This window comes from Camelus ferus, chromosome 28 (genome assembly GCF_009834535.1).
Source record: "Camelus ferus isolate YT-003-E chromosome 28, BCGSAC_Cfer_1.0, whole genome shotgun sequence".
NCBI classification, from domain to species: Eukaryota; Metazoa; Chordata; class Mammalia; order Artiodactyla; family Camelidae; genus Camelus; species Camelus ferus.
This window is the reverse complement of record NC_045723.1, coordinates 4,320,396-4,339,086: the sequence shown is the minus strand read 5'-3', so window position 1 is coordinate 4,339,086 and position 18,691 is coordinate 4,320,396. Positions and strand designations below refer to the sequence as shown.

Here is an 18,691-nt window from a genome sequence, read left to right as displayed (position 1 = left end):
AATCCAAACCAAGGAAGTAGAAGAAGGGACAGAATAGCCAGCGAGTATATAAAAACTGTAAAAATAGCACGAGCAAGTCAAACCCAGGAAAATATAAAAATGATAATACAGCATAACAAAATGGAGTGTTTCTTAAACATGCAAGGGTTATTTATCAAATTAACAGATTAAAGAAGAAATATCATAAGATAATTTAACAAATGAAAAAAAATCATTTGTAGTAAAATTGGTAAAAGTCATCATCCAATAATGACAAAAATACATTGAAAATAACCATAAATCGAGCCTCTGTAGGAAGTCAAGTGTCTATCAGAAACTTCAGCAAGTGTCATTCTTAATAGTGAAATATTAAACTAATTCTTTTCAAAACCAGGAATGAGATATCTTCTCCCAAAAAAAGAAAAAAAAGAGTAATAACTGGAAAGGAAGAAATAAAACATCATTAGTTGCAGATGATGTTTATGGGAAGAAAACCCCAAAATCTTTCTTTTCTTTTTTAATTGGAGTCTAGTCAGTTTACAAAGTTGTGTCAGTTTCTGGTGTACAGCATCATAGTTCAGCCATACATATAAATACAGATATTTATTTTCATATTTCAGTATAGGTTACTACAAGATGTTGAATATAGTTCTCTATGATATACAGTAGAAACTTATTTATCTATTTTATACATAGTAGTTAGTATCTTCAAATCTTGAATTCCCAATTTAGCCCTTCCCACCCCTTTTTCCCCCAGTAACTATAAGTTTGTTTTCTATGTCTGTGAGTCTGTTTCTGCTTTATAAATAAGTTCATTTGCCTTTTTTTATATTCCACATACAAATGATATCATATGGCATTTTTCTTTCTTTTTCTGGCTTACTTCACTTAGGACAACTATCTCCAAGTTCATCCATGCTGCTGCAAATGGCATGATTTTATTCTTTTTCATGGCTGAGTAGTATTCCATTGTATAAATATACCACCACTTCTTTATCCAGTCATCTGTCGATGGACATTTAGGTTGTTTCTATGTCTTGGCTATTGTAAATAGCACTGCTATGAACATTGGGGTGCATGTATCTTTTCAAATTAAAGTTCCCTCTGGATATATGCCCAGGAGTGGGACTGCTGGATCATATGATAAGTCTATTTTCAGTTTTTTGAGGAGTCTCCATTCTGTTTTTCATAATGGCTGCACCAAACTACATTCCCACCAACAGTGTAGGAAGGTTCCCTTTTCTCCACACCCTCTCCAGCATTTATCATTTGTGGAATTTTTAATAATGACTGGTGTGAGGTGATACCTCATTGTAGTTTTGATTTGCATTTCTCTGATAATTAGTGATATTGAACATTTTTTGCCCTTTTGGTGTATGTAGTTTTTTGGGGGGTTTTTTTGGTTTGGTTTTTTGTTTTTTTGGAAGAACTTAACAAACTTACTCTAAAACTTATATGGATGTGCAAAAGACCCAGACAGGTCTGAGTTATATTTCAGATATAATAATATAATACAATAATGTTATATATAATATGTATTACATAATACTTTTATACTATTATAAATTGAGTGGAATTGAAACAGTGTATTGTTGGATTAAGAACATGCAAACAGACTAGGAACAAAATAGCCCCAAAATGGACTCCTATATAAACAAAAGTTTAATAAATGCCAGAGGGAGCATTCCAGATTACTGGGAAAAGACAGTCAATTCAGTAAATGGGGCTGAAATAACTGAGAATCCCTAGGGGAGAAAAAAGTAAAATTAGATCCCTTCCTCACACCATAGACAAAAATTTCAGATGGATTCAAAAATTAAATGTGAATGGTGAAACTCTCAAAATTTTAAAAAAATACATATCATGAGCCAAAGTAGACAAGATACAGAAAGTGTGGAATATAAAGGCAAAGACTGATAAATTCAATTGCAATTTAAGAATTTAAGTTAATCAAAATATACCATAAAGAAAATGTAAGCCAAGCCATAGACTCGGAGAAGATAGTCATAACATCCAAAAATCAGTAAGAATAAGACTGAAAAACAGAGAAATTGGCAAAAGGCACCACAGGCATTTCACATAAGAAGAAATACAAATGGTAAACAGACGTGTGAAAGTAAGCTCCACTATGACAGTAATAAGAAAAATGCAATTTAAAGTCACAGTGAGAGATCTTTTTCTTATATTGTCAAAAATGAAGTCTGCTAATGCTGAGTGCTGGTTCCATAAGACACATGTTGCTGGAGAGGATATAAATTTGCACAACCACTTTGAAAAATAATCTGGGCACTGTCGAGTCAAGTTGAACACTGGCATACCCCACAACACAACAATTTCACTCCCACGTAATACATGCCACTGAGGAATGTTTCTCAAACAACACGTTGCAAATTGCTAATGGCTCATGGGATTGAGATCAGTAAAAAATTAAATTAAAAAATACCAGAGAGCATTATGAGTAACAGGATGACATTGTTTCCTGAAATGTTTGCTTCAGTTGTGTCCGTGGTGGGGAGAGCAGGGGATTCTGTGGGTGTGTCGGTGTCCATGGTGATGTTAAATGTATTTCTCACTCTGAGTCAAGACAACTAAATTTGAAAGCCCTGTAGAAATTCTTGCGCATGTTCCCCCAGAAGACATGCACAAGATTTTTCATAAGAGCATTGTGCAAAATATCAAAAACACAACCCAACTATCCACTGACATTGGAGATAAGACTGGATAAGTAACTTGCAGCTGAGACACATGATAAAATATGATCAGAGATAGAAGCTCTTCAGCCACACATAACAATTTGGCTGAATCTAAGAAACAAAATATTGAGTGAAAACAGGAAACTACAGAACACCACACACAGTACGCCTTATTTATCAAGCTTAAAGACAATACTAAAAAATCAATGAAAACAACCAAAAGCTTGGATTCTGAAGCCAGATCATCTTTCAAATCCTAGCTCTACCACCTATTAACAAGTAACCCTGGGCAAAATACTTAACCTCTGGGCCTGCTTCCTCATCTTTGAGATGGAAATAAAAACCTACCTCATGGGGTTTTTAGGAGTAAAAGCTGTAAAGTCCTTGGAACAGTGAACATGCCAAAAAGGAGGAATGCATGTAGTAAGAACAGAATTCACAATGTTCTGGTTCTTAAGTTGGACCGCTTATACGTGAGTATTGAAGTTACATATTCATTTCTTTTTTACACACAGTGATATTTAAAATTTAAACAAGAGTGAGTTGTGCCGTGGCAAGGCTCTATATATTCAGCTCAATAATAAGACCCCGAGGGCCAAGGATGCTGGCAGCCCGAGGGATTACGTACCTGGTTCTCAGCTTGTCACCCACCGAGTCGGCCCAGTTTCGGAGCAGGCTCGAGAGCGGTCTTTCTTCACACTGTTTGCTGTACTGAGCCAGCAGCTCCCGTACCACAACCTGCGCAAAGAGTTTACCATTTGTCAGACGTTTGTCAAAAATGGAAAAAATGCCAGAGTGTCTTTAACTGCTGCAGCAAGATCAGGTCCAGTTGCTTCTAGCCAACTCTTGGGGAGGAATCAAACAGAAGACTCATCCTTCCAGGGGCCTCCACTTCCCCATGGCAAGGGTGTGCCCTTACCTGACCACTCTCCCTCCGTCCTCGTGGCACCTTAACTAGCTAACTACTTACTGCTCTCTCTTTCCCTTGAGGCGTCAGCCTCTACTGCAGTCCCAGGGCCAGCCATTCTAGTTGACACTTCAGATGAAACGGACTTGCCTTCTCTGGACCAGATAGGTGGCTGGTTTCTTTTTTGCCTCCGATGTTCTGTGGCCAATTAGGCCTTTGGGGAATCATGCTGAAATGTACACATAAAGCAATCTCCATCACTCGCCTTCCTCAGCAGTCTGAAAGTTATAATGTGGGCCTAAAATACTACATCCTTGTCCAGGTTTTTTCAAAGAAGACATCCAGGGTCAGGCTGCTCGAGAGAAGCCCAGCTGACAGCGAGCAGCAGCTGCCACACATGTCAGTGAGGCCCCCCTGGACCAGCCTGCCCTGCAGAGTCTCCCTCCAGCTGACTCCAGCAGGAGTGAGCCCAGGCCAGGCCGGCAGAGGAATCACACTGCCCCAGTCCAGCCCAAACTGCCAACAGAGTGTTGTTAGAAGGCACTAAACTTGGGGGTGGTTTGTTACCCAGTAATAAATAGCTGACTCATCATCAAATGACTACCAGTCTTAGAATAATTCCTTCTTTGTTTCACATACATCCATGTTTTTATAGAGATTACATAAAATGTTATGTATGTTTTCAATCAGTAGTATACAATAAGCGATATTTTTTGGTTCTCATTGCTGTTTTGGATTCTATTTAACTGTTTAATGGTTGTACAATATTTTGGGGGGGGGAATATCCTAGCTAATTAAACATTTCCAATCAATTAGATATTTAGGTTGTTTCCAATTTTGCGCTGTCATTAATAACCTTGATATCAATGTTCAGACATAAAGCACTGTCCCCTTTTTGATTGTTACCTGAGAATAAATCCCATGAGTTTGACTGATGCAATGGTTCTTAAAGAGGGCCACTCTGACTACGAGAGGGATGCTGGGAACCTGTCCAGGCACGTTTGCCTGGGTGATGTTATCCGCATTGGTGGGCAGAGCCAGGTGTAAAATACATAGGACAGTCTCAAGCAGTAGAGGACCGTGTCACAACCAGCGTCCTGTCGAATGCCACATGGTCAAACACATGCAGCCAATTGATAGACCAGAGCCCAATTCTGACACTAAAGCTCTCAGGTTCTCCCCAACTAGGGCCTGTGGGAAGTTAAATGCCCTCTTGAATTTGAGGTGGCCATAGGACTGGCTTTAGGCCAGTGACGTGTAAGCTGCTGTGATGTTCCCAGTTGTGACTGGTCCACAGCCTGGGCTTCAGTCTGCACTGGAGATGCCACGGGCACTCCACGTATAGAGGCAGGTGTTGTTCTGTCTTGCTATGTTGTCATATTTATTACACAACACTTTCCTTTTGTTTCTTTGAAGTATTGTCTTGAATTCTTGAAATCATGTCTCTGGATAGGTTACATTACCCAAGATTTCATTTCAGGATAGTAAAGAGGATGTCACAAAATATTTGTTATGAAAAAAGAGGGCCAATGAGTTTGAGGATCACTGTATTATGGGTCAAAGGATGTAAACATTTTTGTGGCTGCTGCTACACAAAGCAAGTGTGAAAATCAAACGCTGCTAGCAATGGGGAAAATGGGGGAAATTAACTAACTGACAAGAATTAAAATTAAAATGATATAGCAATCAAGTTCAGTTTCACAGACAACCCTGGGATTCACATTCACATTCTTTGTCTTTTGTTACTCTATTAAATTGATGATGGCTCTAACTCCATCTCCCTCCTGTTACAAGAGCAATAATATTCCAAGCATTAAAAATTGCTCTCTCTGATTCCCACCCCTCTCCTCTATACTTTTACTTGCTTTATTTTTCCACATTGAGTTTATTGCTACCCCATGACACAGAGCACAACTTGCTGTGGGTTTCCTGTCCAGCTGTTGCCTGGAGGTCAGAGTTTGTTCATCTTTGTGCCACTAAACAACACGTGACCCAGAGTTGGGAGCTGAGGAAACCTTCCTGAATGGGTGAGTGAATAAATAAGGCCCCTTCCTGTGCTCAGTATCTCATCTGACCTTATCAGTTCCCTAATCATTTCGTTTAACTTTTGTCACTACATCTACCTTTCCAATTTCAGCAACTTACACCGGGAAAATCAACTCACTCTAGATTTAAAATTACAAGGACATCATCATCCAGTTTAGGTGCTAAATTGAAAAGATAGACACACTGGGGTCTGGCTGATATCACAGATCTTTGCTCCTTTCTTCTTCCTTTTTGCCCCTTGCTTTTGGAATCTGTCCTCTTTTCCTAGGTCATGAGACAAGGAAAAATTATTTTTAAAAGAAGTTTATTTTCTGCTGTTGATGCCCTTTGGTGAAAGATTAACTGACTGAAGCTACCAGCTATCCTGGGGTTGAGGCAATCTCTAAATTCAACACTTTATTGATAAATGACCAAGAAGAGGCAAAGAGAGATCAGTCACCATCTCAGTTGAGCATGCAATGAAGACGTGTTTGCTTTGACCTCACAGATGTGTTCCTGAATACATTATAATATACTCTATAGTACATATTCATGTGTATATATACATATAATTTTATATATATATATTTATATATATATATATAATTTTTAACTTTCTATTTGAAAATAATTATAGACACAAAAAGTTGCAAAATTAAGACAGTACAGAGAGGTTTTTGTCTGGTCATCACCCAGATTACCCCCAAAGCAGTATCTTACATATAGCAATGGTGATGATCAAAACCAGGAAACTTAACATTTTTATACGTCGTATGTTGTAGTTGTAGTAGAGATTTCATTACTTAAAAATGAATCCAGAAAAATAAAAAACCCGGTAGTAAAATAAACGCATTTAATAAAATAAAATAATTTTTTTTCAGTACAAGTAAGGACACCCTTATCTACGTCTGGTGTTTTGAAAACTTGCACCAGATTTTCTTAAGGCAATGTGTGATGTTATTTCTTTCTAGGTGCCTGTGTTTGTGATGGTGGTGGTTTTTTTGTGTGGCTATGCACACAGTTTTCTGGTTCTACTGTGAATACTCCTCATTTTCTTCTAGACACTTGATTAATTCCCAGTGACTGAGGCCTGTTGCTCCTGCTCAGAAGCCCCACTTTTTAATTTTTAATTTGTATCTATTTCTTTTTACTGATGTGTAGCTGATTCACAATGTTGGGTTAGTTTCTGGTGAATAGCCAAGTGATTCAGTTTGATAAATGTATATAAAATATATTCTTTTTCAGATTCCAGGATCCCTTTTCTTAAGAGAACTCTAGGGGACTGAGCAGCCGGAAAGCTTTGTTCTTGCTTGTTGAAAAAGACCCCATCTGCAGAAAGAATCAAGCAAATCTACAGCCAACATTTGGAAGCCATGAGCCTAAGCAATTATGCAGAATAATGACATCATAGACATGCATTTATAACAAATATCACGTGCATCAGGAAACACCAATTACGTAGCATCAATAAAAATCATTTTTCAGGTTGAATGGCTTTTCAAGGCATCTATGAAGCAACTAACATTTCTACGCACTAAGTATTTCACGGATTTATGCCAGCTACACTGAAACTTGGATTAAACAGCCTAACAAGTAATGTCTGCTTGCCAAAGGAGAAACACTTGGAGTCAATTAGGACAGAAAACATGGTCTCTAAGGAAAAGCCACCAGACGTCATCCTCTCAGGATGCAACAGGACAAGCCAAGCAGTGGGGCTGCACTCAGGATTGGAGCATGTCGGGTGATGGAATCACTCAAAGCAGCTGCCCATGTGGCCCGGGGGTCCCAAATCATGCCCTAAGCAGGACCAGCAAAAATGCAGGGCCCCTTGTTCAAAACTTATTAAGAATTTCAGGATGGTGAGAACAGAGCAGGAAAGCCAGCCGGGCCCTTCTGAGCACGAGGTCCCGCACAATGGCACAGATTTCACCTTGTGAAGCTGGAGCTCGAGGTCCCAGGAGGAGCGCCTGACAGAAATGTGAACACGCGTCCTGGGTTTTTATTCCGTCCACATTCAGCAACCCTAGGTTTCTGAGGGCAGCTCAGGTGGCATCCAGGGTGTGAGGATGAAGAAAAGACCAACTGGACATGATTCTCCACTGTGTATTTTAACCATTTACCTCTTTTAGATGCTGGACATCCCATCGAGGGAAGATTTCTTTGAGGAGAATCTTTGAAGATTCCTTAGTTGGAAGGGAAGGAAAGGAAAGAAAAGGGAGGGGAGGCGGGGAGAGAAAAGAAAAGAGGGAGAGACGGAGGGGGCGTTGAGGAGAGGAAGAACTACTTCAAATTAACACAGGGACCAAATGTATGATGCTCTGACTAACTGCTGGCCCTTAAACATGGATTTGAACTTTATACTAAGAAGGATGCATGGATTCAAAGCAGTGACTTAAGCCAAGCAGAAATTCATGCACCGCTCAACTGAACTTGAGTGGTTAGTTTTTTGGTTTTTCTTTTTAGTTAAATCTAGACAAAACTTATCTTCCCAATGGAAAATAAAGTGCGTCTTTGTGGTTTCCACGCTTCATTCCATCCACATTTATGGAGCACCTACTATGTATGAGGCATCTACTGTCCATGTTGAGCATAGTGTGGATTAAAAAGATATTCATCTGTCCCACAGGGACTTCCTGTCTTGGAGGAGAGACCAGCACACGCACAAACAGCTCTGCTTGGTGGCATCTGCTGGGAACACGTCAGGCACAGCAAGTCAAAAGTAGACTCCTTTACTCTGACGATCAGGGAAGACATCGTGGAGGAAGCTTCACCCATGGGTCAGCTTCACTCATTAGTCCATCCCTTGATCCGACACCTCATGGTAACAACCACCATTTTCCCTTAACATCTGCTAAAGCTAAGCTCTTCCAAACTCTTTACATGGGATAACTGATTTGATTTGCATGACAACTTTGGGGAGTTAACAGGCTCATCCCGTTGTCCGGATAAGGCAACTGAGGCCTAGAGAGGTTAAGTAAGTTGCCAGGGTCATGCAGCCTAGAAGTGATGGGGCTCGGACTTCAACCCAGAGTCTGGATTCTTAATAATTCCACACCTGCACTGCACCTGCTGTGTGCCAGACTCTGTGCTGGGCATGGAGGGTACAAAGAGAATGCAAGAGCCCAGAGTGTGCTGGGGAGACAGGCAGGAATAGACAGCACCACCGTGTAACCTGATGTGGGCAATGGAGGTGAGTAAAGTTCAGTGGGTACAAGGGGTGGGGGGTCTTGGAACCAAGCCACTCACACTTGACTTCAGTTCTGACAATGAGAAAGGGTGGTGGGGAGATGAGGGTTTTCAGCTGCAGAAAGAGCATGTTTAAAGGCACAAGCTGAGGGGAGGGTACAGCTCAGTGGTAGAGTATATGCTTAGCACGCACGAGGTCCTGGGTTCAATCCCCAGTACCTCCATTAAAAATAAATAAGTTTATTAAATAACTAGGTAAACCTGATTACCTCTTCCCTCCAAAAATATAAAAATGAAGGCACAGGGGCACGGAGAAGCCCCAGGAAGGCTGAGGGCAGGGCTAGCCGTGAAGGGCCTGGGCCACCAGCCTGAGGAGCCACTTCCATCCGGAGGTTCATGGTAAGCCCACTGACCGGCCAGAGTGTCAGCACCTGGAGGCTGGGGAGTGGCCGGAAGCACTGGATGAGCCAGCTCTGCCGCTTCCAGTCAGAACTCCTGAGCACAGAACCCAGGAGGGGGACAGAGTGGTCGTGGGGTTATGTCACGAAAGTTGGAGGTGGTTTTTTATGCAGGTGACTGGACAGGGAATTCTTCCCGGGCCTCGGGCCTCTTACCTGTCCCTCCTCCGCCACCCTCCCCCACAATCCTGTCCCCTCCCCTCTTCCTTTCCTTCTCCTTCTGCTTTTCCTTCCTCTCCGTCTCCCTCTCCCTCCCTGTTTGTTCACTGATCTGCCCCAAAGGCCTCTTTAAACCACCAGGCGGGCCACCAGTCTGCTAACTCAGGCCTCCTCCAGCCCCATGCTGCGGCTCTCACCCCGAGCAGCTGTGGCCCCCGGCCGCACCCAGCCCCCCTGCCTGGGCCTTCCCCGCCCTCCAGAGGCAAGGCAACCTTCTGCCCCGGCGCCGGGCGCGCCCAGCCCTCCACCCTGATCTAGACACTCTGCTTCCGGAAACACTGCCCCTCGCCTGGTCCAGCTCACACCAGGCCCCGGCACCACGCACCTCACCACGCATTTCTCGGACATCTGTGGCGGCCCTGTAAAACTGGAAACAGACCAACAGTCCCGAGGTTTTCACTATACGTGCCGGTAACTGCCATGAACACCCTGCCTGTGTTCCTTCATTTAATCCTCATACCATCCCTGCAGGGTCTGGGTTATCAGCCCCATTTTAGAAATACAGAAAGCGGCCTCAGACAGACGAAGACCTGGCCGGGGCTACTCCATGCAGGAGCAGAACCTGAATTAGCCTCACTTCGCCTCCTCCCAGCAGTGCAGAATAGCATCCCTCGGACTTCACTTGGCACAAACACATTTTTTTTCTTGATAGAAAAACCTACACCTGTCCTTTCCTTGTTGGTTCCTGGTCCACACTATGTGTGTGTATGTGGGTGTGTGGGTGTATGTATGTATCTGTATGTGTGTGTATGTGTGTATGTGTGTGTGTCGTATGTGTGTGTATTGGTTCCTGGTGTTATCCGATGTCCAAGGGCTTACAGACCCAGAGGCCAGGCCTGGAACCCCGCCGTTTATGGTTATACGGCCGTTATCCAGACAATCCACACAACGCACGGGGACGGTTTCTGTTTAGACGATCAGAAAATTAAAACAATTAACACATTCTCGTAAAGAACTCATAGATCCCAATTTGAAAATCAATGCCCAAATCAACCTTGCTGCAAAACCTAGAATCTGTGCAGAAAGTGAAGTCGTTGTGGGGAGCACAGAAGCACAGATAAGCAAGTGGCCTGGATTCACAAGGCTCCCTTCCTCCCAGGCCTCACACCTGGGGTTCTTGAGGCGTGCTTTCAATCATCAGATGCGGCAACATCTGGTTTTGAAAGAATTAGCACCAGCTTTCTCATGGTCAATGGATTTGGAAGAGACAACTAGAAGGTCTGTTCAAACGACCCTGGAGTGTCATCCCAGAGTCCCTCCAAGTTCCCGAAAGTGAAGGATCACATTTTATAAGTGCTGAGTGTCAGTTCTGTCCCCTGAGCAGATCTTCAAGCTGCCCTCCTCGCCCCGCTGCCAACGCCACCACCCTGGCCTGGGCACCACCTCTTTGCTCGAGGCTGAGACTTGGTCCCGAGCCTACTCTTGCTGCAGCCCTCTTCCCACCTCCGGTCTCCTATCACATCCCTCCCTCTGATTTGTTCTGCCATCACTAGGGGTGATTCTGGGCGTAGTTCCCCCTCTGTAGGGCTTCAGGAAGATCGGTTGGACTGTCGGCCTCTGATTCTGCTGCATCGGGCCGCCAGTCCACCCCCTTGCTCTCTCTCTCCAAGAAGCCCCCCAGAAGCGGAAGGCAGCTGATCTTCCAGGTAAGCAGAGCGGTCATCCACAGCCCAGACCCCCCATCCTAGCAGCTCCTCGTGCCCCTGCAGTGGCCAGCCAGGTCTCAGGGCCTTTAGGACTGATGCTCCGAGGCTCTGCGACTGAATGGCCCCGCCCTCACCTCTGATTTTAGGAGTAGCTGCACTTTGCTCCTTCTGGCATCTTGACATCTCCACCTGCAGATCACCAGGGCCCTGCACCAGAAGGCTGGGCCCCAGTGAGAATGCTCTTTCAGGCTTGCTGTGTGCTTCCTTCCAGGGCAGAGGGAGTCCAGGTTCTGCAGCCCGAGGTTCAGTCCTCGCCCACACCGTCCCCATCCCAAGGCCCCGTTCTAGCACTCGAGGTCCTGCTTGTCTGGGAAAGGAATCTGGAATTCTCCCTAGTGACAGGGGTGAGGAGAATTCCAGGGCTGAGGAGTAAGGGGTGGGGTGCGTGTGTGTATGTGTGTGTGTGTGTGTGTGTGTATGTATGTGCATGTGTGTATGTGTGCATGTGTATATGTTATGTGTGTATTGTGGGTGTGGGTGTGTTTGTATGTGTGTAATGTGTGTGTATCTATGTGAGTGTGTGTGTATGTGTGTGTATGCATGTGAGTGTGTGTGTGTATCGTGGGTGTATGTGTGTGTGTGGGTGTATGTGTGTGTATATGGGTGTGTATGTATGTGCATGTGTGTATGTGTGCATGTGTATATGTATGTGTGTATTGTGGGTATGTGTGTATGTTTGTATGTGTGTAATGTGTGTGTATGCATGTGAGTGTGTGTGTGTCGTAGGTGTATGTGTGTGTGTATATGTGTACCGTGGGTATATGTGTGTGTGGGTGTATGTGTGTGTATATGGGTGTGTATGTGTGTGTGTGTGTGTGTGTGTGTGTGAGATGCCCTGACCTCTCTCCTCTGGGAGAGGCCTTCCTTTCTTTGGTACCTTTTATTCCTCCTCTTCCCTCCTTCACTTTTTATATTTAAGAAATGGGCTATTTCTTTTAATAGTTTTAAATAGACTTGATTTTTCACATTTTTTTGAATTAAAAAAAATTTTTTTGAAATTCAAGCCATATTAAATAGTTTTAAATAAAAAGGAAAAGTCTCCTGCCCAGTCCCTCACCTCCCAGACCACGCTCCAGAAATAACCGTCCTTAAGCAGCTTTTGTTCTGCTAGAAGCAGCAGCTTCCAAACGTCAGGGTCAGAAGGAGTCTCACGTCATGGCTTTGTTTCGTATTTGGAACATGCTTTTCTTGAGCAGTTTTATTTTTCCTGGAGCCTTAACAGACTTTCCCCCGTTTCAAGAAGAACCATACACCTCTTCCATCATCACTAAGAGCTTCCGGATTCATAATCATTCTATTTGTTGAACCGAAAACTCATCCCTTTCTTGAAGTCATGCTTTTGATCCTTCCGACTTCCTGTTCTCATTTGGACTGACTGTGTCCTGGGCCACTACTGGGCAGGTCTTTCTTTACACATATTCCTCTTGGGTTACCTCCAGAAAGCATATATGTCTGCCTAATTCTTAATTCCTTTTACACTTTTCTCCAGTTCACCTACTAGTAAAATTTTTTCAGAAAGTGCTTGGCAGTTCGACTCACTGAGCATCTGAATATCTGTAAGTCTTTGTTTTGGCTCATATTTGATCAATAATTTAGCTAGCTATAAAATGTTACATTCAAAATAACTTTCTTCTGAATTCTAAAGGCATTGTTCCGTTTTATTCCAGACCCTCGCCACTCAAAGTGTGGTCCACAGACCAGCAGCGTCAACATCACTTAGAAACTTGCTGGAAATGCAGAAGCCCCAGACCCACCCCAGAATCTGAATGTGAACAAGATCCCCAGGAACGCGGGGGTGCACTGGAACGGAGAGGTGTCGTTCCAGGCCCTCACGCTGCTGCCCATAGGACTGAGGCCAACCTGGCTCTTTTCTTAGTAAATAGTAAGTAATCTGGTTTTTTTTTTTCAGTCTAAGGTTGGGGGCCCTCTCGTGGTCCTCACTTGGTGATCTGAAATTCTCCAGGCTGTTCTGAGGCTCTGACCTTTTCTAGTGGGTCCTGCCAATTCCAAGACGTGTGCCTTTCTTCAGATCCGGGAAATGCTCATCTTTTATTTCCCTGATTTTCTCTGCTTCTCTGTGTTCTCTGCTCCCTCATTCAGGAATGGCATCAATTTCCCAGATTGATCACCCATGTCTCTTCGCTTTTCCCTTTGACTTCCCTTCGCTTGGTTTTGCTGATCTGCATTCTGAGAAGTTTTCTCAAATTTATCCTTTGGCCCTGACACTGGACTTTTTTTAAATTATGCAAATGTGTAATTTTAATTTATTATGATTCTCTGCACTGTGGTTACTATAGTTTGATGCACTTTGGTTCTCAGAGTGCTCCCTGGTCATGCAGGGTGTTTTTGCTTTATGGATGCAACGTCATCACACATCTTCAGAGATATTAATTAGTTTTGGTTTCTCCCAGTGTTAGGAGTTCTATTTGTTCATTTTTCTCCTTCTTTTATATGTTATTCATTTGCCTTAAGTTTCTGATCAGTTCTTAGTACATAATCCTGTATTGTGGAATTATTATTCATTTGCTTAGGTGCAATGATGGGATTGTGTTTCCGTAAGAAGATGCCCTTATTTTAGACAATGAATGTTGAAGCTTTTAGGGATAATGTGTCTGACGTTTGCAACTTTCAAATGGTTACACACACACACACACACACACACACTCAAACATATGTATAGAGAGACTGAGAAGGAAACCATTTAAATACAGCAAAATATTAACATGTGGAAGTGGAGACTATACCCAAGTGTTACTGTAGTAGTCTTTCAAATTTCTCTTGAAATTTCTGCTTGAAATTTTCAAAAGTTGGAAATAGTAAGGAAAACAAAACAAAAACAAATTATCTGAATATCTTTGGGACAATACTCCTGGAATTAGCTTTCTTACAGGAAACCAGACACTCGCTTTGGCCTTTACGCGAGTCAGGTGGTAGGTCATTTGCATCTTTGCATATCTGTTCGCAGAGTAATGAACACTGTACGCAAAGCCTCTGACTGATCGGCCCTAGGAAACCCGCCACAGTGGATTAAGACGGGACCCATCCTAGGGTATCTCTAATGAAGCAAAAGAAAGTTCTAATGGGATTTCATGGGTGTGGGCAGTAATTGGATTTGGTGGAGGGTGTAATTAAATTTCACCAAGGACCTACAACCTCTGCCCCAGGAAAATAATGAAAGGGTCAGAAGACCTTGGATCTTGCTTAAAGGGAGGTATGTAAAGCCTGCAGGAATTCTGAAGCACGTGACCACTCTGTCCACGTCGCCCCAATCCTGGGACGGCAGTACCTGCAGGCTCGCTAAAGAGTCTCACCTTCTGGCGGGGGGCTGAAAGCACTGCGGGTAGCAGCGGGATCCTATAAAAACTGCTGACCAGTTTCTGTCCCCTGGTCTCCTGAAATTTCTATCTCTACTTCGATAAGCAGAATCAGAGCAGAATCCAGCCCAGAGAGGGACAGCCTCCCCAACACAGGCTGATTCCAACACTCCAGTGGAAGGTCAAGGTGGAGGCAGCCAGCGCCACCTTCCCCACGACTGTGTGGATGCCGGGCCATCTGAAAGCTCTGGGTTCAAAGCAGGGCACGTCAGCCAGAGGTGTCCTGTTAGGATGTGTCAGCTGGTGGCAAGCAGGCAGCCTCACCCCCTCCCCAGCACAAAGCTAATGTACACGGGGGTCTCAGTCCCTCACTCCCGGAGACCAAGCCCTCCCTGGCCAACCTAAGTGTCCTTCCTAGAGCAGGTTACCAGGGCTGTGGCAGATGCCACGTCTGTTGTCAGGTGCTCTAATGCGGGAGGCTGTCCTGTGGTCAGAAATGCCTGGCTCTCTGCTCCAATCCCTCTCCTGCTCTCAGTCCATGTGACTCAGCATCTCTCCAGAGACATCAAAAGAAACAGCTCCCACTTCCAACCATGCTCACCTGAGCTGATCCATCAGGTCCACCCCATCTGCCTCCCATGCTCCAGAAATGTATCAAACTCCTGGTCTTCTGACGGCCCCGCTCCCACTGCCAGTGGCCCCTGCAGGTCTGTTCTCTTCCAGTCTTTCTTCCAGGTATTTGAGCAGGATCGCAGAGGAAAGAGCAGCCATGTCAGCGTTCCTGCCATCATCCTGAGCCAGAAGCCGTCCCCTTGGTTTTAGTCTCCTGTTTATGCAGCAGTGTCTAAGTGTCGCTTTTCCCTCTAATTCTGGATGTTCTGGGAATGCTTCCCCACTCGCCACCACCTTTAATCTTCCCTCTTCTGAGCAATAAAATCAGGAGGGCAACTGCCTTATCTGAGGGCATCTTTGCAGAAAAGAATTAATGCGCCAGGCCTGAAACTGCTCTGTTGTGGTCGGAAAGGTGTGCTTTCAGGGATGCCCTTGGCTGGCATCCGGGAACCTGGACTTGACGAGACTGCCCCCCCGTCTGTGACTGACAAAGGGGGCTCACTGTGCCTAAACTGTTCGTGCAAACGATATGGTTTATGCTGAACACCTGTTTTCTGTCTGAAGGTCTGGAATTGTACCCTTTTTTTAGATTGAAGTATAGTTGATTTATAATGTGTTCGTTTCTGGTGTGCAGCATAGTAATTCAGTGATACACACGCATATATAAGCATTCTTTTTATATTCTTTTTCATTATAGTTATGACAAGTTATTGAATATAGTTCCCTGTGCTGTACAGTAGGACCTTGTCGTTTATCTATTCTGTATATAGTAGTTTGTATCTGCTAATCGCCAACTCCCAATTTATCCCCACCCCTGCCCCGCTTTCCCCATTGGTAACCATAATTTTGTTTTCTATGTCTGTTCTGTGAGTCTCTTTCTGTTTTGTAAATAAGTTCATCTGTGTCATTTTTTTTTCAGTTCCACATATAAGTGATATCATATGATGTTTGTCTTTCTCTGTCTGACTTATGAAGGTCTGGAATTTTGATGTGTACTAGGAGGAGGGGGCATACACGACCAGCCCCCAATAGAAACCTTGACTGCTGAGTCTCTAATGAGCTTCTCTGGTAAATGACATTTCACGTGGACTATCACAACTCACTGCTGGAGCCACTAAGCACGTCCTGTGTGACTCCACGGGGAGAGCAGTCTTAGAAAGTCATGCCGGTTCCCTCTGGACTTTGCCCACATGCCTTTCCCTTTGCCGATTGTGTGCTTCATCCTTTTGCTACAATAAATCCCAACCGTGAGTGTGACTGGATGCTGCATCCTGTGAGTCTTCCTAGAGAATTACTAGACCTGGGTGTGGTCCCCCTGGGACCGCCCCTGGCTTCCTTCCTCCGTCTGAGCCTCGAAGCCTTGTATGGGTTCTGATTGCATGGGTGCTCTGCCTCTTTGTGATGACGCACATCCTCCTGAGCATGAAGCTCGGCCTCCCTCCAGCCCAGCATCCCTGCATCCCTGCCCTCAGTGGTCCAGAGGGCCTTTCATTTCCCACTTATATGACAAACAGCAAGTGGTCCCCGTTTCTCCCTCTGCTTCCACTTCAGTTCATAGTTAGAAATTGTGACCACTCCCATAACTAAACAACCTTTTACAATAATTAAACAACTTTTCCATAGCACCCACAAGCTAGAGTTTCCAATGGAAGCACTGAATCACAACTTCAGGGTCAAGAAATGTTAAACCACATGCTTGAGTTTAAAATGTCCCTTGGCAGATAACTGGATAAAGAAGATTAGGTGTATATATACACACACACACACACACACATATACATACATACATACATACATACATACATACATACATACATACATACAATGGAATACTACTCAGCCATAAAAAAGGAAGAAAATAATGCCATTTGCTGCTACATGGAATGACCTGGAGATCATCATACTAAGTGCAGTAAGCCAGAAAGAGAAAGAAAAATACCATATGATATCATTTATATGCAGAATCTAAAAAAAAAAAGACACAAATGAACTTATTTACAAAACAGAAACAGACTCACAGACATAGAAAATAAACTTACGGTTACCAGCAGGGTAAGAGGGTGGGAAGGGATAAATTGGGAGTTTAAGACCTGCAAATGCTAACTACTGTATATAAAATAAACAACAAGTTTATACTGCACAGCACAGGGAACTATATTCAATATCTTGTAGTAACCTATAATGAAAAAGAATATGAAAATGAATATATGTATGTATATGTGTGACTGAAACATTATGCTGTCCACCAATAACTGACACAATGCTGTAAACACCAAGTCTCATAATCACCCTGTGAATATGGTGAGGACGTGTAAGATCTACACTCTTGCCAACTTGTAGGCTTATAATACAGCATTGTTAACTACAGGTGCTGTGTGGTACATTAGATTCCCCAGAACCTATTCACCTGACGCCTGGAAGTTTGTCCCCTTGACCAGCATCTCCCCATTTCCCCCACCTCCCACCCCCGACAACCACCAATCTACTCCTTGGCTCCACAAGCTTGCTTCCTTAGATTCCACATATAAGTGGCATCACACAGTATTTGCCTTTCTCGCTCTGATGTATTTCACTAAGCGTAATGCCTTTTATTTACCCCCGTTTAATACATTCCAATGTCCATTCCTTTTGGCAGTTCTAAGCCTTCTTTTGTTGTCATGGTCTTTTCTTAAGAAGAGAACCTCCTTCAGCTGTTCTTCAAGAGCAGATTTGCTAGCAACGAGTTCTCTTAGTTTTCTTTAACCTTTCTTTCCCCTTCAATCTGGAAATCTGTTTTTACTGGATATAAAACATGCAGCCGACTGTTCTGTTCTTACAGGACTTGAAATGTTGTGCCCGTTCCTTTTGACCTCTGTGGTTCCAGGTTGGCAATCTGCTGTCATCTGAATCGGTGTTCCCCTAAAAGTAATGCACCATTTCTTTCTCTCTGCTTTCAAGATTTTTTTTTTCTCTGCCTTTAGTTTTCAGAAGTTTAATTATGATGTGTCTTGTGGTGGATTTCTTTGGGTTTTCCTATTTGGGATTTGCTCGGCATCTTGAATGTTTCAGTTTCGCGTCTTTTGACAAATTTTGGAGGTTTTCAGACATTGTTTACTTAAAGACTCGTTCATCCTCATCCTCATCCTCTTTCCTCTCCTGAGACCCTAGGGACATAAATGCTAGCTCTTTGGTTATGGTTCTCGGATCCCTGAGGTTTTTCAGTTTCTCCCGCTCTGCTCAGACTGGGGAAAGTCTATAGTTACAAAATCTGTTCTCTATCATCTCTACTCTACTACTGTCATTCTCACATCTGTTATTCCATCGTTGTATCTTTCAATTCTATAATCTCCCTTTGGTCCCTTTGTATTTCTTCCTTCTTTGCTGAAATGTTCTATTATGTTTGTTTCAAGAGTGTTTGCAATTACCTTTGAAATATTATTATGATGCGTACTTTGAAATCTTTGTCAGATGATTCCAACATCTGATTCTTCTTGGTGTCATCATCTGTTGATTTTCTCATTCAGCTTGTGGTCCTCCGGCTCCTTTGTATAACGAGTGATTTTTCTACTGTATTTTCTATTCAAACATTGTATCATGAGATTGTATTCCACGG

The 18,691-nt window shown here is 43.4% G+C and overlaps 1 protein-coding gene across 1 annotated transcript in view; it reads right to left on the bottom strand.

Moving 5' to 3' along the window:
* The window catches only part of ACOXL (acyl-CoA oxidase like), a 281,193-nt gene that overhangs the window by 85,077 nt on the left and 177,425 nt on the right, over positions 1 to 18,691 (bottom strand). The window contains exon 17 of the mRNA XM_032469554.1: positions 3,301 to 3,410. Coding sequence (XP_032325445.1) covers positions 3,301 to 3,410 — 110 coding nt within the window. The remainder of the gene's footprint in view (positions 1 to 3,300; positions 3,411 to 18,691) is intronic.